The sequence below is a fragment of the Vulpes lagopus genome, chromosome 4, assembly GCF_018345385.1.
Source record: "Vulpes lagopus strain Blue_001 chromosome 4, ASM1834538v1, whole genome shotgun sequence".
Taxonomy (NCBI): domain Eukaryota; kingdom Metazoa; phylum Chordata; class Mammalia; order Carnivora; family Canidae; genus Vulpes; species Vulpes lagopus.
In genome coordinates, this window is record NC_054827.1 from 38,470,022 (window position 1) to 38,490,422 (window position 20,401).

Sequence of the window (20,401 nt, forward strand, 5' to 3'; positions counted from 1 at the left end):
CTTGAACGCTAAAACAACGCTTTGGGCTGTTAAAAGTTGATAGGAACCTTCTGGAAACGCCCGTTTCCATCTCAGGCCCTCGGGAGACAGCTTGAGGAGAGAAGGGCTTCCAGGTGTGACTAAGGGGGACCTGCCACCACCGGGAGGGGCCCGCCCCCGAGTGCGCTCTAATTTACTTCTTAATTTGCAGTTGCCGCACCGACCCCAGCGGCTTCGCAGGCAGCAGCCCCTCCCCCCACGGGGCCCCAGCGGCTTCGCAGGCAGCACCCCAACCCCCACTGGGCCCCAGCGGCTCCGGAGGCAGCACCCCCCACACACCGGGTTTCCTGATATTTTCTTGGGCGTCTTTAGCTCGTTACTTAACTAGGAGAGCAGAAGGGGCGCAAAGCCACTGCGGGTCGCGCCCAGAACCCCGTTTCCCTGTCCCCGAGGGGTGTCCCCCAGCGGCTGTCCCCTGACCTGTCCAGGGCCAGCCCTTCGTCCACCTGTGATCCTCCCCGAGCCGCTCCTCCCGCAGGCGGAGGGGAAGGGGGGCCGGCGGCGAGGGGGGAGAGGGCGCGGGGCTGCGAGGACAGGAGGGGGCAGCGCGGCGGAGGCGAGCAGGGGGGACCTGGGGGCCGCGGGGCGGAGGGGGCGCGGGGCGGGGCCCGGGCGCGGGGGCGGAGCTGGGGGCGCGGGATGCCGCGGGGCGGGGCGGGGACCCAGGGCGGCCCACGCGCTCCGGCGGCCCGGTGGCAGCTGCGGGGTGCGCGGCGCTCGGACTGCGGGAGCTGGGGCCGCGGGGCCCGAGCCGCGGTGCGCGCCCGGGGCTCGGCCCATGTCGCGGGAGCCGGGATGAGGGCGCCCGCGCTGCTGCCGCCCGCGCTGCTGACCTGCTGCGGCTGGCTGCTCGCTCCCGTGAGTGCGTCCTGCGACCCCTGCCCTCCCCGCACCCGAGCCTCGCCTTCCCTGTCCTCCCATCCCGGAGAGGGGCGCGGTTCGCCTGGTGCGCCCCTCGCCGGTGTCCAGGAGTCGGGCACGGGGCCGGCCTGGGGACCCTCCCCCTCCGCCGGGGTCCGGGGTCCGAGGTGTGGGGTCCGATGTCCAGGGTCCAGGGTCCGAGGTCCGGGGTCCGGGATTCGGGATTCGGGGCCTGAGCTCGGGAACGGGGTCGTCTGGGGAGCTCCGGGACCCTCCCTCTCCGGTCAGAGCTGGGACTCGGGCAGGGAAGATGCCGTTGCGGGTCCCATCGGCCGCCCTGGATTTGCTAGAAGCTCCATCAGGTTCCCTCTGAGAAGCAGCTGATCTGGGTCGCTCCTTCCCGGGGCGTGAGGCTGGTGGTGCTGGGGAGACGGGGGACAGGGTTGCGGCCACCTGCGCAGATTCGCGTTCCCGAGGGAAATTTCAGTTACCTTGTGGTTGAATAGCTCTCCTTCCACCCCCTGTGCTTGTTACTGGTTTGTAAGTGTTTCAGTGTGTTTGGGAGGGAGCCGGTGTGGTGAAAGAAAGTTTCCTTTCTGAAATATTCTGCTCTGATTCTTTCGTCATTGTTGGAGAGCGCTGGAGCAAATGAGACCGAGCAGGGTTTGTTCAAGCGCTGCGCTACTAGATCCTCTGCTGCTCTAGAATTCTTCCTTTTCTTTGAAGACCTTCCTTTTCCTGGAAGACTTTTTATTTATTTTATTTTAAGATTTATTTATTTATGAGAGAGAGAGAGGCAGAGACACAGGAGGAGGGAGAAGCAGCAGGAGCCCGACGTGGGACTCGATCCCGGGACTCCAGGATCGCGCCCTGGGCCAAAGGCAGGCACTAAACCGCTGAGCCACCCAGGGCTCCCCCCCCTGGAAGACCTTTTAAAACAAAACTGTCAGCTAGTTTCTTGCTTTCCTCCTGGGTCGTTTTATGCGTGTGGCACCAGATCATTGGCCCCCTGGCGTCCTAGCCCCCTGAGGTCCTGTAGCAAGGACCGAGCTCTGGGCAGCTGGTCACTGCTGAGGGTATCCGTTACTTGGGGGGTAAGCACCTGCCCAGCTCCCTTGTCTGGTAGGAAGGTCCACCAGGTGTCCTGGGGTGGGGGGGGGGGGAGGATGGCGCTTTAAAAAGACCCTTGTTAAAAAATAAAATAAAATAAAATAAAATAAAATAACCCTTGTTAGTAACTGTCCCTCTTTGAAAGCTAGTTTGTTAGAAGTACCAGGAATTTCCTGGCCAATGCAGCTTTGTTTTCTAAGATCTCCCAAAGTACGTCATTGCTTGTCATATTACAGCAATGTCAGGAGCCATAGTGTCTTTTTAGTGACAAACATTTTTTTAAGTCAACATAATTTTCTCAATTCTGAAATTTAAAGACCGTTGACTTGTTCATATATGAAAAGTATGATCTGTTTGAAACCAGGAGTTTCTTAGTTGCTGGTTGTCCTCATGAGCTGGGAGCAAGGAACTTTGTGTCTTTTAAAAATCGACGGTAAATGTGGCAAAAGTATCAGCACTTACTTCTTTTAATTCTGTTCAGAAACTTAATTCCTGGGGCACCTGGGTGGCTCAGTGATTGAGCATCTGCCTTTGGCTAAGGTCGTGATCCCAGGGTCCTGGGATAGAGTTTTGCATCAGGCTCCCTGCGGGAAGCTTGCTTCTCTCTCTGCCTGTGTCTCTGTCTCTTTTTCTGTGTCTCTCATGAATAAATAAATAAAATGTTAAAAAAGAAACTTTATTCCTGGTTAGAATTTATTCCTAACTGACCATTTTGATAGTAGGATAATTAGATATAGATGGCCATAACATACCTGGAGTATGACTGTCTTACAATAAAAGTAAAATTTTGTTCAGACACAGGAGGGAGTGTGCAGTTCCAGCCTGTAGTATGAGTACTGGGGTGTGGAGAAATAAAAAAAGAGAACAGAGATCAGGGACTATTTTCTTCTAAGACTAAATGTGCAGCTTTGTCTTTTGCACACAGTAATAGGCAATATTAATCACTCTGTGCCACAGCTTTAGTTCCTATGACAAATCACAATGGGAAATCACCTCCTTATTTAGAGGCAGCAATCATGATAATACCCTCCTCGCTCTTCATCTTCCTGCTTACCCCTCTAATCTTTTTGAAAATCTCCTTCGCACCAAATTCTAAAGTTTGAAATGTGACCTGCAGCTCCAGAAATAAAGTTATCGTAGTATAGTTCTGTTCAGTGAGGGCAGAGGCTGTGCTGAGAGGAGGCGTGCTGGCGTCTGGGGATAGTGCCTGGTCGTTAAGAAGAGTCTTATGAGTAGACATGTATGTGCTGTAATTAAATCAAGGGCTATGAAGCGGAGGACTCAAACACTGAAAAGTTATTGGATTAAAAAACTCTGTTGCTGCCAAATTAGTACTAACAACATACAATGTATTATGATAGTAAGTTGTTTTCCTGCTCAGAAAAAAATTCTATTAGGTTTATATTTGTATTATAATTCCTTACAAAGTAAACTTTTTTTAAATAACCATGCCAGAAATATGAAGGTGATTGCTTCTTTAATGAGTGTTATTTGGGGAGTACTTTAGAATGATGAGGTGCTTTGTTTGGTTTTGTAGAACTGTTGTTTGATTTTCCTCTTATGGTGGAATTTTTAGTTCCTTCCATTTTTTTAAACCTTGACCAGGTGAATAGTGTTCACCCAGAATGTCGATTTCATCTGGAAATACAAGAGGAAGAGACAAAATGTGCAGAGCTTCTAAAGACTCAAACAGGAGAATACAAAGGTAAGATAGGGGCTTGGTGAGTACAACAGTCTCAGCTGGATAAGCTGATAGGCAAATAGCTCATGTCTCACTCTAAAAATTGATGTTTAAAATTGTTTTAAAAATCACCTGCATCTTCAAAAAAAAGTCGGTTTTCACTTTTTTAATGAACTACTGGTAAAACTCATATGAATATTGGGGGCCAGGGAATCCTTCCCATAATATACCTTTTAAAAGAGAAGCTCATCCTTAACAGTAACAGTATTCGTGGTTTGACATAATAGCAACAGTTACTAAAATAATTTCACGGACACTGTTATGCGTTGCTGAAACAACTCTGTTATCCGTGGAAGGGGTATTTATCTGGTTTCTTGCATTTAAAAATTTTAGTTTAGTCCCGGATCCCTGGGTGGCTCAGCGGTTTAGCGCCTGCCTTTGGCCCAGGGCATGATCCTGGAATCCCGGGATCGAGTCCCACGTCGGGCTCCCTGCATGGAGCCTGCTTCTCCCTCGGCCTGTGTCTCTGCCTCTCTCTCTCTCTCTCTCTTTCTGTCTCTCTCCCTCTCTCTCTCTCTCTCTCTCTCTGTGTGTGTGTCTCTCATTAATAAATAAATAAAATCTTAAAAAAAAAATTTAGTCACCTCCCAGATGATTTTAATCCAGTTAAGAATGGTGGAAACATCAGAAATCAAACAGGAAAATTAGACTTTTGATTTCTTGAAGACAGACCTATTGTGAATACAGTGAATTTGCTCATTTTATTTTCTCCACATCAGAAAAAAAAAAAACAAAACACATGCTGGGACCACTTGCACTCCAGCTATGCACATTCAGAAGTCTATTAATTCAGAAAGGTTCTGTGATAACACCCAAATTATAACAGTAACAAAAACCTTTTGTCCTTCAGCTTGCTTTTTCTCTTTTCATTCTGAAGACAAAAATTAAAATCAAAGTAAGACTGTGCTAAGTAAGTTTAGTGTCCTACAGAGGGACTTGAAACCAGAAGTTATGGATGTGGGTTTAGTTCTAGACCAGCGCTGCCCAGAAGAAATGGTATGTGGACCACATAGGTAATTTTTAATATTCTTGTTGCCACATTAAAAAAGGAAAAAAAGGTGAGATTAATTTTAATGTACTTTACCCAAATATATCCAAATCATTATCATTTCAATTTGTAATCAATATAAAATGTCGCTGAGAAGTTTTGCATTTTTTTGCACACTAAATCCTAGAACTCAGCATTTGATTTACACTCATAACACAAAACAGTTTGGACCTACCACATCTCAGGTGCTCCCAGCAGCCAGTGGCTCCCATGCTGGACAGCTCGGTTTCAGACCATTGCTAACACAGACATCCTGGGCCCTCTCTGGTCCCCTCTGGAGCCTGTATTTCCTCAGCTGAAAAATGAGGTCTCTGACCCTAGGATTCCTCCAGTCTTAAATATCTGTGATTTTTGTAATGCATACATGGTCCTGAGGCCACATCTTACAAATGGTCTGGTGGAGTTCTGACCAGAGAGAGGCAAGTGAAAAAGCTCAGCTCCACAGCAAAGGTGGGCTGTGCGTCTGTCCTGTGCAAAGCCACGCACTGGCCATTAGCCAGCTATGAGGATAGATGAGACACAGGCCCTGCTAGCCAGGCCCTCAAGACAAAACAACTGTCAGGTCTGTTCCCTTCAGTTAAAATTAAGAGATTTAGGAAAAATAGATGCTGAGAGGAAATAGACTTTAGAATCATCAGGTGAGTGGCTGGTGAACCTAGGTCGCAGCAGCACCAACCCTGGGGCCTCTGCATGGAGATGGGTGGGCCCACATGCTATCTGTTCATCCTCAGTGGGTGACCCATGGGGGTTCACGGGAGTGGGAGCTCCAGCCCCTCATGCCATCATTGCACAGTCAAGTCGCTGACATGTTCCGAGGCTGCCCACACATGGTGGCCACTCATTGGCATTAATTGTTCTCCTGGAGCAGCAGTGAGCAGAACTTCTTCATGTGAGCTCATCTCCCAGTGTTCAAAAGGCATTCGTAGGCTCTGTGGAGCCTACAACTTCCAACTCCTGCAGCCTTCTTCAGGACATACTTTCCAGGCCCTCTGCCACGAGCCATGGACACACACAGACGTTTCCAGAAGGGGGAGGGAGGAAGACTGCCATTGCCACTGCTGGTCATAATGAAAAGCAGACCAAGCTATACTCGGTTTTATTGCCGTTGACAGATTCTTTACACACAGCGCACCTGTCCCTGCCTGCACCTGGGCCACAGGTCCCCTCCCCTTGCTCTCTCACAACTGATATTCTAGGGAAAAGCTCCCAGAATATTTACTGCTTCTTTCTTGTCACTCTTGATTTCCTACGTTCATCAAGAACATTTTGTTAACAAATAGAAAACTGACACTATTTCAGTGGACGACAAGGGACACTTAACACTTCAAACATAGCATTTGGCTCATGACTTTCCCCCAGAAGAATCCCCCTGACGGTTGACCCGCGCTTGGCTACATAGCGGATGGAGCTGGGCAGATGGAGTGACTGTAAGTTTGTGCCCATGACTCACTTGACAAGTGCTGGGATGAGAAATGGGACTAGTTCAGGGAAGTTTTCTGCCATCATGAAATAGGATATTATGATCACCACCATCAGGAGGGGTTTTGTACATGAAAGAGTCTTTATTACTAGTTATCTTACTTAGATGGAGTGTGGCATTCGTTCGTTCAGAACAATGTTCTTTTAGTTTTACTCCATTCCAATTCTGAAGGCACAGGTGTGACCCCGAGCCCCTGGCCTTCATGCATGTAATGGGTTGGGCCTATGAGAAAGCTGACAGCCTTGTGGCTGGGGGGTTGGTGGTGTTGGGGGCTGTGAGTGGTAGCTGCTCCTTACAACCCTTGTTTGTCACTGTGAGAAAATGTAGAAGACAAAATGCCCAGTTTCCTATTTCCAGAATATCAGAAATGCAAACTTTACATCAAATATTCCAATTTCTTAAAAGTTTACAACTATCTCTTAAAAGTTTTGCAGGAGAGAGATAAGCCTCTTGTAGGGCCTGAGAGCTGCCAAATGGCTCTCCATGTGATGGCTGCACCACTCCCGGCTGCCCCACTGTCACACAGCTCCTCGTGGTGCAGAGATGGGCCAGGACATTTGAAATCTTCAGGACAGTCCCCTTTACAGATTCCTCCTGCCTCAGTTCAGAGATTCTCAGAGGTGATCTGTTTGTGACCCGTATAGACCCCAGGATGGCAATACCTAAGGACAGAGTCATTGAAAATCCCTAGTTCACCTTGACATCAGCTTGAGCAGAAAGAACGTGGTAGTTTTAGATGAAGGCTGTGAAAGATCCTTGTTGAGAGTGTGGAGAAAGATGTCACTCAGGTTTCTTGCAATGACGAGTCTCAGACCTGGACATTGTCTTATATTGAAGGCTCTTATTATGAATATTAGTTCTACAGCAAAGATATCTGTGTATCACTTGTTTCAGGCAGAAAGAGCCCAGCTACCCTTCGGGAGAAAAGCATAATGTGACTGTTGCTCAGGTCTGGCCACCCTTCAGCTTTTTGTAAAGAGGCACAACTTGTGTTCTAAATTCTTTTTTTTTTTTCTTTTTACTCTTTGAAATATATGCATGGCTCAAATGCCAGAGATATAAATAGTAGTAAGTTACCAGAATAAAGATTTTGTAGAGGAGGTAAACCAGAAGCAGCAAGTGAAGGCATTCTGACAAGATGAGAGTGTACATTTGCTTCATGAAATTAAAAGTGAGACGGTCTGTAGTGTCTACTTTTAAATTCTGTAGGATTAAGAAGTTGGTGAAACAGAAACAAGGAAAAATTGGCTTTTAATTATAGCGAGATAATTCATATAAACCTGACAAGGAGTTCTTTTTATTATGTGCTGAATCTAAACAAATGCAAACATGTAAATCCAGATGAAAGACAATTTCAATTCTAAATCCTTTTAAAGAATTCACTATATAAGAAAGAAAAGCTTAGGAGGTATTTAGAACTTTGTCATTTAATATTGATTCGTCAGTAGACTAACTTAATCCTACTAATAGATGTATGAGGCACTCTGAGGCCTCCGATGCCTAAAAATATAGCTAAAATCCGGCACTGTTCCCTAGTGGTGGCCTGTGCCGACCTGCTGCGGGGTGGGAATGAGTCAGCCACACAGGCTTTGCCCAGTTTTCCTGCCTGTGCAGAGTGGAGAGGAACTTTTACATGGCTTTGCATTATTTACGCTGAGATCTGGAGGGGACGTGGCCTGTGCCTTGGCAGAGCAGAAGTGGCTTCTGTGTTTTCTTGAGAGCTCCCCACTCTGAGCTATCCCTTCGGAAGGGGGTATGGTGGTGGATGTTAGCTTAAGACCCGGGCCCTCGGCGGTGCCAAACTAGAAAACATTCTATTCTTTGACTTTGATCCACTTGTCAAGCTGTGAGGGGTTTGGATTTCCCATCTTTGCAGGCTGACGAGTGAGCTGGCCACAGTCTCAGAGATGCCTGCAAAGGACTTGGGGGCCCTGGGTCAGAGACAGACTTGAATGTTCTTGGCACATAGGCTGCTTGGGTGTCATGCTCTCCTAGTTGCCTTTTCCCAAGTCACATAGGAGCGATGCAGAACGGCCACATGGGGCAAGGCCCACAGACACCTTGTGTCACAAGAATGCTACTGGCTGGCACTCCTGCCTGGCCTTGGCTCCAGAGAAGGATGCTGTGTCATTTCTTGTGGTCAGTCCAGCGGGAAGCCTCTCTCACAGACGTCTTCGAAAAGACAGTCTGGAACAAAGCTGTCACGGCCTCTTTCCAAGACGTGGCCAGAGAACATCGTCTTCAGCACAGGAGAGTGGCTTCTCCGGAGGGTTGGATTCCTGTGGATACGCAACAGCATGACTGTTACCACCGTGGCTCACTGTCCTGTGTGGTGGCGGTCATCCTGCCACACTGTCTTCAAGGGGGAGATGGAATTTGTTTCCACCACAACCCCAAGTCCTACAGTACTTGGCATTTAAAAACATATTGAATAAGCTTTTGCTAAACAAATTAATGAAAATTTTCACATTAAAAATTAAGTGACATATGCACATGGGGGGAAGAAAAAGCTTCAAAACCATATCTAATGACAGATTATTTCCCACTGCGGACTCCTGGTTCCCCACCCTGGAGACAGCCTCTCACCAATCCCACGAACAATGCATGCACAGTATGTACCCGTATCCCCTCTCCATGCCTCTTTCTATGGATGGAAGCTTGGTACCCCAGGCCCATATGTTCTGGTCTATACTTTGTCTTCCTTTCTTGTTTTTCACTTCAGCAGTGTATTTGGAGATGACTCTGTGTTGGCTTGAATATTCTGTTAAGACCTGTGTAGTGGTCTTATGTATTTCCGAGGTCTGTCCAGGCTCTAGAGCTTTCAGGTAGTTTACAAGCCATGTTCTAGGGACTGCATTTGTTCATGTGAATAAAATATTTCACCAGCATTTGGGGGTGGCCTTCAAGGCACTGATCATGAAATCATCACCAGATAGCATCGTTTTAGCAGCTTTCTTATTTCTGCGGTGATCGTGTCACATAGAATATAAATCGTTTACATCCAGGCTTTTTCTTGCCCCTTTTCATCACAAAGGGAAATAGACAGTTCCATGAATCAGTTCCCTCAGACCATCAAGTGGGGAAGAAGTCTCCTTGTCTGCAAACTCCTCCTGGATGCCCAGCTGTTAGAGATGCCTGTTTCTGCCACGGTGGCACCTGTGGAGCCCTGCTGTCACGTGCATCGTCCACTGTCTGATTGCCCTTCTCCCTGTGGAGCATGAGCTCTTGAAGAGTGAGTGCTGGTTCCTGGCTTTCTATTCCAGGTCCCCAGCAGACACGCAGGAGATGCGTAAACAGAGTACCCACCATCTTCTATTCATGTGGGTCTGAAGGGAGCTGTTCTGGAAGTTCACGGCATAGCCATGGAGTCAGCAGCTCCCTTCTGACGTCAGGGTGATGCCAGAGCCTGTTTCTTCCCCTTTCAATTTCCCTCTGATGTAAGCAGATCCTTTTTCTAGTCCAAATATCTCTGTGGGCTGATAAGTTCAACAGCCTGATCTGTTTTTTTTTTCCCTTAGGACTGGGTCTTTTTAAAAATATTTTTTAACTAGATTTCTCCTAATTCTGAATTCCTTAAAATCAGCTAGTAGCCTAATATTGGATATTTAAATAACCAGTAATTATTCAGTTTTCTGAAAGTATTGACTTTAAATTTACTTTTTTCAGGAAATGAATCTCTCTGAAAAAATTCTACTCTGAATTAATTTTAACGTTTAGACTCCAAACAGGAATCACAAACACAACATCAGTTTCGAGCAGATAGGACATCTGCACACCTAGATGCCTCAGTGGATGCTGATTGTGTTTAGAAGAAGAAAGCTGTAGCCTGAGACTGTTAATCACAGGAGGGAACCCAAGGCAGACTCACAGTGCACGGGTCGGGACCACGTTAGCTTCTCACCCCTCACAGATTCTGGTGGCTTTTCAATCATGTGGGCAGGTCATGGCCCTTCTTGACAAGGAGTTGAAGATATGAGCTGTTCAGTTGCAAAGCTTTCTAGAGTTTTCTGGGTCGAGCACCAGTTCCAGGGATGGCCTCGAAATGCCCCATGGCCAGAGCCTCTGGTTTTGAGTGGTTGCCTTGTGGCATGGATGAGGGAGAGACAGGCTGTCTGGTTGTTGTTTGCTGATGCATCAGCTGCTTCTTTTATGAACTTTTGCAGCATGCTATAATTAAGTGCATGCCAGGAGGGAAGGCGCAAAGAGGAGTTGGTTGGGGTGTGATCATCCCCAGGGAACCCCAGATCGTGTCCCCGTGGCAATGCTGTGGGTTGGCAGAGATAACAGGGCTTTGAGTCGAGAGACTCTGGCCTGGGGGAGGGGGGGGGGACCAGAGAATGTGAACGTACAATAACATCAATTTACTTGGAACCATAAACCGACAGTGACAGTGACTGAGGACTTATCTCTCCTCAGAGATAAAGGCAGAAGCAGGATGGGTGGGAAATCGACCAAGAAAAATGGATGTTCTTTGATTGTAAGCTAGTGGGTGTTGAGTACTGTGCTCATTTACTGAGTCCTGCTCACAACTGTCGTCTTGGTCTCCTTTTGGCCTGGTGTGTGCCGTGCTCAGGCCTGGCTGGACTTGTTCCCTCCGGCAACCACCCTGCCACAAGGCCAAGCCCTGCAGCCTTCCTTCCAGCTCCCCTTGTGCCTTGGCATTGCTTCTGTTGTGACACCGAATGCATGCACCTTGCACAGCAGGTGCGGTGTCCCATCTCCCGCTCTCCCCCTCTGATCCTCCCCCCAGCTCGTGCATTCTCCCCGCCTACCAAAATATGGAAATAAAATCTTCAGAGAAAAAAGAGATAGAGGCTGTTAATGAAAGGTCACAACAGCAAACGTCTCAGTGAGTGAGAGGCATGAGCATATTGCACGCTCATCAGTTAACACACTCATCAGTGTTCCTAAACGGTTGCATTTTGGGGCCTACACAGGCTTCCTGAGGCCAGCGTGTGCACGGATGTCTGCAGAGTGGCATGGATGCTGCACCTCCTTTGAGGGGTTGGCAGCCCATCTGCTCAGGCTCAACTGAGAAGACCGCTGGATGCTTGGGATTTATTGTGTTCGGCACAAGTTTTTAAATATATATGTTCAAACTGGATCTCTTCTTTGAAAAAATACTTTTGTTGAGTTAACAGCCTTGGTTAATTCTGGATTCTGCGTCTTGGTTTAATTGTGAGTTCAGGTCCCAGAATATGACCCTTACCAACGGAACCTGCCTACACTGCCATCCCTATGCCATCCCTAAAACTTTCTTGCCTCCAGTGGCAATGTCCCAGCAAGTGGTATTTCCAGACAAGCTGTGGCTTGCCCCCACTACTGAGAGGGTGCCTCCTTCAGCAGCCTCATGAGGCAGAATATTGAGGTTCCCCGGCACTGTCCACAAAATACCCTTATAGCACCGTACATGTCTTTAGAGAACCCGGTTCCCTGCTGTCCAGGTGCCTTGGTGGTGACTAAGGAAGCAGCATGGTCCTGGGGCTCAACCCTAGCCTTGGTGTCTCACAGGGACCCAGGGCCTGAACTGCAGGAACACAGAAGGGCCGGTGCCCAGTGGAGGTCATGTTGGCGGAATCTTCTGGCATTGGTGCTACAGGAAGAGCTCTGGATCAGGGCCCCCCTGGCAGGGCTTCCCTGGGGTTGTGCAGCCTTGGGAGGTGTAGGTGCTTAATAGACACTGGCAGAAGCAGTGAGTCCCTATTCCTGCCGATGCTGAGAGGGCCTGGCTTACCTCAGCTACAAGCTGCACTGCGTCAGGAAGGACGTGTGGCCCATGGTTGGACCAAGCATGTTACGTTTCTGCCTCCGCGGGACACGGAGAAGGTTGTTACCATGCCCCAGTCTGGTTCTATCAGCTGGTCTGGACCCTTCCAGCAACAACCCTCTGGTATTGCCTTCCACTCACACTCATGGTCTCGTTCTGACAAGTCATGGCTTTGGGTGTCTCCCCTCAGTAGGCTCCTTTCTGCTCTGCTTCTGCCAATAACCATTAGTTTTCATCATTCCTGATGGCGGTGTTTTTAAAATAGCGTTTGGTACTGTCCCTGGCTCTGTGAGTACATGGATAGAGCTTGCCTTATCTCAACAGAAAATATTTTAGGAACAAATGATGTCAGTACGCATCCTTAGAGCAATAGAAGAAGGAATCCCTCATCTAGTAGGATTTGATCATCACTATTCATGCTTAGATGAACTGTTCTGTAGGACTTGGAGCAGTAGGATGTCTGTAACTGGACAAGTATGTACAAAGATACCCAAAGAGCAAACCCAAAACCGAAGGGGGGACTGGCAGGAAAATTTAGGAGTGAAGTGTGTTCAGATCCAGTATCGTGTTCACTGTCCGAGGGCTGGGAGTCTGCACCCTCGGCATCACCACGCAGCATCTGCAACCGAGCTGCAGAGCTCGGTTGGCGTCACTGGGGTGTCTTGTCGACAGTAGACACTGACACAGCCTGGGCACAGCGTGTTCTCTGCGCAGCTCCTGCGGCTGCTGGGGGTACAATGTCTGTATCTCAACCCCATGCTGTGTACACAGCTCCAGCCCCGGGAAACCACAGCCCGAGTGTCCAGGAATGGTAGCACTCTGGGAACATCTCTGAGCAGAAACTCACGGCAACGTAGGGGTGAGGATATCGTTACGTTGCTGCCGGTTGTAACTGCAGTTGCTCACTGAAAGCTCCAGTGGCAGACGTAGGGCCAGGAACAGATGGTACGTTTTGACCATAGGACATAGGATAAATCCTATCACTATTGCCCAAGTGACCTGAAGCTTCAAAGTAAGAGGGTTGCTTCAAGATGCCCTGACCACCCCTGGGAGAAACGACAGGGGCCCAAACTGCCCATTGGGGGCGCATCTGTCCTTCGAAGCCTAGGTGTCCGTGGAGCCTGGCATCTAGTCTTGCTGGCTCTGGGGCCCTCAGGAATGCTGGTCCCTGTTTGTGAGCACCAGGCAGAGGAGGATGCACCAGAGTCCCCAGGAGCCTGTCTGCAGTAGCCCGGGGGCCAGCTGTGGGGCCAGCAGGCAGGGATGGATGAGTCAGCTTGTCTGAGGATTCAGGTCAGAACACGCGACTGGGGTCACAGACAAGGCTCTTTTAAAAACGGTTTCTTCCAACTCAATTGGTGAGTCATTTCGTCGAGCTCTTAGCTTTTGTTTTGTTTTGTTTTTAAAGATTTTATTCACTTATTCATGAGAGACACAGAGAGAGAGGCAGAGACACAGGCAGAGGGAGAAGCAGGCTCCATGCAGGGAGCCTGATGCAGGACTGGACCCTAGGACCCTGGGATCACCCCCGGGGCCAAAGGCAGATGCTCAACCACTGAGCCCCCCAGGTGCACCGAGCTCTTAGTTCTTTAGATTGATCCTATGCATGGAAGGGGCTGGAAATGGGAAACAAACCAATGGTCTTGACCACAATGGCCAAAATGAAGATGATTCATGGCTTTAAAGACCATTAAATTAAATTAGAATTTCAGATCTCAGAGGGTCTGTGGAAAACTCCTGGGAGGTTGCAGAGCTATGCCTGTCAGGTGCCCTCTGGTTATTTTAGTGGGAGGGCAGAGTACAGCTTCGGCCACCCAGACCTGCTGGTGGCGGCCAGCCTGCTGAGAGTACCTGCCCTGTGCTGTTCCTATCTCTGTGTTTACCTGGCTCGTTCTTCTTCTGCAAGGACACGGAGTGCAAGGCAGGAGGCAGGGGGTGTCCTCAAGGAATAAAACTGAGTGATCCACGCAAAAGCAGAAGGGAGTAAAGGCTTCAGAGGGACCCCTGAGGTCAGTTCCTGTCAGGGCCAAGACCACTTTCCTCTGTATTCGAGCTTGTCCTCTGTCCACGAGGCTACAGAGCAGGGACTGCATGAGGACCGGGAATGCAGCTGGGAGACAGAGGCCTCCTCCAACTGCACGAGGACATGCAGTGGAGGTTCGTCCAAGAGAACCTGCAGGAAGAGCAGCAGTATCTCTGAGGAGCTCAGGGCGCAGCCTCCTCACCCCTGGAGCCACTGAGGAAGGCCCCTGCCCACCCTGGTGCCCAGCACCGCCCCCCGCCCCCCCCCCCCACTGTCCAGCCCAGGCGGAGCTGACCCCACTAGGTGCGGAAGAAGCCGACTCATCCCGATTCCAGATGGTCAGAAATGCAGGCCCGGACCTGGCGCCTGGGTGGCCACCCCCTGATCAGTCTGTTTCCCATTTCCAGTCCCCTCCAGGCATAGGATCAATCTAAAGAACTAAGAGCTTGGGGCACCTGGGGTGCTCAGTGGTTGAGCATGGGATCCTGCGCGGATGGGGCAAGACCCCATGTCATGGCCTTAGGGACCATGGATTCTCCGCATGAAGGCAGGGGCACCAAAGGTGACCTGGGGGCTGCATCTCCATCCCCCCTCATGGGAGCTGGTGCCACATGGAAATGCGCTTCTGGTGGGTGTGTGCGCTTTGGTTCCTTAAGGCACAAGAGGCCTAGAATCCTACAGATACACTCCGGTGAGATGCTCTCAGTGTCCCCCAAGTCGGGGAATGTCTGAGCCTGTGGATGGAGGAGCTGCGGGGTTGGCCAGGGCCTGTCTCATGGCCTCAGGAGGCGGGACCTCCCTCCGCTGCACAGTGTTTCCCAGGTGAGCCGTGAGTCTCTTCCCGAATGACCCTACTGACCCCGTAAATCGCTGCACTTGCTGCTACTTCTTCTCCTGGCAGATGACTGGTGCTCACACCAACAGACAGATGAAGGCAACACCACAGCGAGCGACAACACAGACGTTCATTGTCAAAGTGCTTCACCCCATTTGGAGATGTCCAAGGAGGAATCTGGCTTGAGTCACCACTGCCCCACCCTGGCCCGGGTGCCGCCCCCACCACAGGCGGTGAGACCAGAGGCCCCAGGCCGAGCCTGCCAGCCTGGCACTCGCAGCGACTGCCACCAACCCAGGCTGCAGCTGCTCCCTAGGCTGAGTGGCCTGCTGTCTACACCGCAGCCACAACAGCGCATCGCCTCAGAGGCCATGTGGGCCAGGGGTTGGGGGAGTGGTGAATGGGGGGAGAGAGGGGAGCAGTGGGGGGAGGCATAGGGAGAGGAGCAGGGGCTGGAGTCCGGAGGGGCAGGCGCGTCGACACCCCTGGGACAGTGGGAAGCACTGCCCTGCCCGCCGTCTGGTTTTCTGCTCAGTGCACTGACCGGGGCCCACTGCTCAGAGGGAGAAACTGAGGCTTAGAAAGGCTCCGCCTGTGCTTGCAGGCAGAGCTACACATGTTGGTTTCTGGTCTTTTTTGAGCAAAGTCAAAAAAATAAGAAGTAAATGAAACTCAGGTGTACAGCGAGGCCCTTGGACCTGGGGTGTGCAGCATGGCCGCGGGGAGGCAGGGAGGCTGCCGAGTGATCCAGCACCGAGACCTCACGCTTGGTCCTCCGCCACCCGATAGCGTCCCCGCGTGGCGTCCCCCGCAGCCCCCCCCGGCTCGCACAGCTCTCCTGTCCCGCCCCTGTCTCGCTGCCTCGAACTCTGTCCCTGGCGTCTTCTCTCCGATGTGGCACTCACAGCCCCTGGAAATCCAGCAACGGAAGCTCGTCTTGTGGGGCTGTGGGTGACTTCCCTGGGATTCGGGCTGGATTGAGGGGCGCGGGGCCGGTAGGGGAAGCCGCAGGCGGGCGGGCTCCCTCTGCAGCCCTGCGCAGACGCAGCTCCGGGCGGGCCCTCCCGCTCGCCCTTTCCCTGCAGCGGCTGAGTCTGGGAGACACTTTGCTGCTTCAGACTTTCCACAGCGATTAAGCTTCTGAACCGGGAGCTGCTGTGGGGGGAAGCATGCGGCCAGGGACTGCCCTGCAGCGCCAACAGTTGCTCGGTCCCGGTCCCAGCCACCTGTTCCTGCTGCCGGGCCTCAGCCCCCGTCCCCCCATCACTGCTTCCTACAGGACCTCAGCCCCTGCCCCATCACCCATCACCGCTTTCCCGCGGGTCCTCAGCCCCTGTCCCCGTCCCTGTCACTGCTTCCCCATATGACCTCAGCCCCTGTCCCTATCCCTGTCCCATCCCCGCTTCCCCGTGTGCTGGGGAAACACTGTGGGAACCCCAAGTCCACCTCTGAGAGCCATGCCCACCGGGCCCCCTAAGGTGTCTGTCTCTGGGCTGATATTCGTGGGGACTGGATTTCTCTTGCCGTGGAAAGGTAGATGGCTCTGGCCTGGCCATGGCCTGTGGCACCCCGGGGCCCTCATGCACAGAGGGCGGCCCCCACAGGCGTGGCCCTGGTCTCAGCCTGGTCTGAAGCACCAGCACAGTCACCCCACTGTCAGCCCATCCCCTGAGGCTTCGGGCATAACTGGCCTCCCAGCCGTGCCCTTGGCCCTGTGCCCCGTGCTCTCTGCATGTAGTGTCCTGATCTGGAGGGCAGGAGTGATGGCAGCGAGTCACCCCAGCCCCGCGAGGCCCAGAGCACACGCGGCCCTGGCCCTTGTGGCCCCGGCCCTTGCCCACTGGGAGCCTCATGCAGCGCGCCCACAGGCCCCTCCCTACAAAGACAGGAACACGAATGTGAGGTGCATGGTGTCCTTCTCCTGAAAATTCCTCGATGTTGATGTCACTGCAGAAATGAGAACAAAATCCAAACCTGAAAACAACACGAGCACCGTCATCTGTGAGAGTCCTGACTTGCCTGGAAATATGTTGGAGAGAAAACTGGTTATGAGGACATCCGTTTCCTTTTCGTTATGGCAGATTCCCCCCCACTGGGTGGGACCCTGCGCTCTGACAAGAGGATCCTGGGTTCAGGTGTGTCCCATGTGCCTGTATCTCCGGCACATTCCAGGAGCCGCGTCTCCTGACCCGTATTCATCAGTGTCCTGTCTGCGCCGCCAACAGTGTTTCAGGGCTGCACATGCAGGTCAGTGTTTCTGAGCCACTTGGTCTAGATCATTGTTTCCGTTGGGGCCTGTCCTCGCTTTGCCCCTGAAACTGGCCGGGCTCCTGGAGGGCTCCTGGGGGGCTCCTGGTCAGTTCCTGGGGGGCTCCTGGCAGCTTCTGGTGGCTCCTGGCCGGGCCCCGCCCACCTGGCTCCTCCTGAAGCCCCCGGGAGACTCTGCACCCCACCGGTGCATCCTGGACCCGTCACTGGCCCAGCTGCCCAGGTCATGCGCTTGTCCTGGGAAAAACAGGGAGAGCGGTCGGCGGGCAGCGGGGACTTGGAGCTGCCAGGGGGGGGCAGGGGCTGCTCCGGGAGCTCACGTGGCCGGAGTCGGCGGCCCTGCAGACCCTCAGAGAAGAAATCGCAGACAAGATGCGTTCACGCAGAAGAAACACACGGAGCCCCATCAGCAGGTCCAGACTCGAGGGAAAGGCGTTGGCTTTATGTCTCAAGTTCCAGAAATAAACACACACTTTATGTTTTGAATTAATAGACGTCAGAGGCATTTTTTCTGGCTTTCAGTTCACCAGGCTGCTAACCATCGCTTCAGGAAGAAGGCTTCTCCTCCATCTTCTTGGTGGGTTTTGAAAGACAGAGAATATTTCTGTGATAAGTGAAAAATACACTTTTTAACCAAAACTTCTCACATATTTATTCATAAAAACATGTTAGATAATTTACATGGGTGTTTTAGCTGGTAAACACCATGTGGAGAAAGTCTCATCTGCTGGACGAGGGGACCCTCAGCAGCGGCCCTGGGATGGTCACGGCTTCCCTGATCTTCTCTGTCTGTGTTAAGCCTCTGGATGCGGATCCCTGGGTGGCGCAGCGGTTTGGCGCCTGCCTTTGGCCCAGGGCGCGATCCTGGGGACCCGGGATCGAATCCCACATCGGGCTCCCGGTGCATGGAGCCTGCTTCTCCCTCTGCCTGTGTCTCTGCCTCTCTCTCTCTGTGACTATCATAAATAAATAAAAATTAAAAAAAAAAAAAGATAAGCCTCTGGATGACTTGCGAGCCTGGCGTGTCGGTCAGTGGGGGGGCCTGTGTTGGCTGGAGCCGCAGGAGGGTGCCGTCCCGGAGAACCCCCTGCGGCCACGAGCTGTTCCCATCTGTGCTGGGCTGTTGTCGCCACAGACCACGCGTGGCTCTGGAGCATTTGTCCAGCTCCTGCAACTGAGGAACTGAATTGTTATTGTATTTGATTTTAACTAATTTAGATTGAAATTGAAAAGGTCACAGAAGCTTGGGCTGCCAAATTGGAAAGTGCGGTTCTGAGACTTTGCCCTCAGCTGTACATGAGCGTGTACCACTTGGTTCATCCTCTTGTTCTTACTGTTTTAGCAGAGTTCCGACTTCCGCTAAGTAACCACAGCGTCGGCCAGGATCCGGGTGGGTCCCTGCCTGTGGTTGCTCACTGAGTTTAATCATTTCTAACCATACCTGCTATTTTAAACAAATGGTCTTTGTTACATAAAAGGAGTCTCATTAAGAGTTCTTGAAAATGAGGAATGGCTGCTAAACTTTGTCAGATGACTTTTCAGAGTCTATTGATACGAACAAACGCTTTCCCTTCCAGACCAACTGACATCCTTATCACCATCTTAATTCCCAAGGTTGCTGCCAAAGTGTAAGAAAAATGAATTCCACATGCAGGCTGATTGCCTCACGGGGCCACTGTTCTGACACCATCTACACTGCTCACTGGTTCTCAAACTAGCCTTTTCTCCAAATGGATCGCCTTGGCTCACACTTTTCTTTTATTGGGAAGGACTCCTGCCTGTCCTCTCCTGTCCCTCCTCCAATCTGCCCTCCAGCTGAGTCCTGTCATAATTGTTGGATCACAGTTGACCTCATAACAATTGATATTTCCTTCCTTGTGTGACTCTATGCTTTTCCTGCCTGATTTTTCTATTCCTTTCTTTTCTATGTATCTGTCAGTGATTAAGCATCACACTTTGTACCAAAACAACAAAATGCCCTCAAGACAATCATATACCTCCTGCCTTGGTTGGCCAGATTGGCCTGGGGCCTCCCAAGGGTCTGTTCTGGTCATGGGGCATATGCTCTGCCCCCAGACAAACCTGGCAGGGGCAGGAAGGACAGAGGTCTCAGTGTTCAGAATTCAAACATGATGTGATGTTCTTGAGTCCAGTGCTTGGTGTCCTGCGTCCAGAGCCCCCCCGGGGGCAAGCTTTACCTCCTCATGCTTCTCACTCTTCTGCAGGCGCGGTGCCTCCCTCCGCCTCCCTCATTTCTTAGGCCGGGTGTATGCGTTCTCTCCCCCATGTTTGTTGACCTCTCCGAGTGCTGCCCTTTCAGACTTCTTGATGTTATTTTCATGGGATTAGGGAAGTAGAATCGAGAAGCTCGTGGACTCCTACTTGGCTGTCTCCTCCCCTCAGACTCGCTGCAGACGGGGCCGCCTCCACACCGGCCTCTGGCCCTCGGTGCTCTCAGCCTGGGCCAGTCGTGTGGCTCCCCGCTGGGGCATAGGTGGGAAGGCGCCTCTGCCACTATTGCCCAAGGCCTGTACAGCCGGTGCGTGAGGGCCCAGTACACATATAAACAGGGCGAGGGCTTGCCAGCAACAGAAGGGGTGATCCAGTGGACTCTAGGAACTTAAGTCAAGTCCTGCTGTAATATGAAGATGGACTGCAATGAACCCATGGATTTTATATGTCTCCATTAAGGTTCTCACTATTGAAACAGAAATTTGTCATTTTTGGGGTGATGACTGTTGACCCTCCCCAATGACTGATGGCCTATGCCTTCCCAGTGGGGCAGTCTCGGCACTGCTTGTGCTTCTTGGGAGATCTGGATACCCCCACTGTCCCTTGTTGGCTCTCTGTTGGGAACCGGGCCCTGTCCCGTCCAGGCCTCTGCCTCCTATGCCATCAGTGGATGGTGTCATGTGAGCTGTCATTGCAGGGCCACCGCCTGCCCTGCTCTCCAGCCTTGGCACACTCCTGGGGAGCCAGCCACTCACTTGTACTTGAAGACTTGTTCTGAATATTTCTTCAAAAGCAGTATTTTCTTTAAATATGTAAGAACGTGAGGGGGGCCTGGGGCTCCATCAGTGAAGCGTCTGTCTTCTGCTCAGGTCATGGTCTCAGGGTCCTGGGATCGAGTCCATGTCGGGCTCCCTGCTCAGCAGGGAGCCTGCTCCTCCCTCTCCTCCTCTCCCTCTCTCTCTCTCTCAAATAAATAAAATCTTTTAAAAATTTAACT

The 20,401-nt window shown here is 51.4% G+C and overlaps 1 protein-coding gene across 3 annotated transcripts in view; it reads left to right on the forward strand.

Moving 5' to 3' along the window:
- The first annotated feature begins 680 nt into the window (after window positions 1-680).
- VIPR2 (vasoactive intestinal peptide receptor 2) overlaps window positions 681-20,401 on the forward strand; it is a 61,691-nt gene continuing 41,970 nt past the window's right edge. For all 3 annotated transcript variants that reach the window (XR_005987443.1, XM_041753288.1, XM_041753289.1), the window contains exons 1-2: window positions 681-897; window positions 3,616-3,715. Coding sequence is in view for 2 of the 3 variants with exons in the window: in XM_041753288.1 (XP_041609222.1) it covers window positions 835-897; window positions 3,616-3,715 (163 nt within the window). In the remaining variant the exon portion in view is untranslated. The remainder of the gene's footprint in view (window positions 898-3,615; window positions 3,716-20,401) is intronic.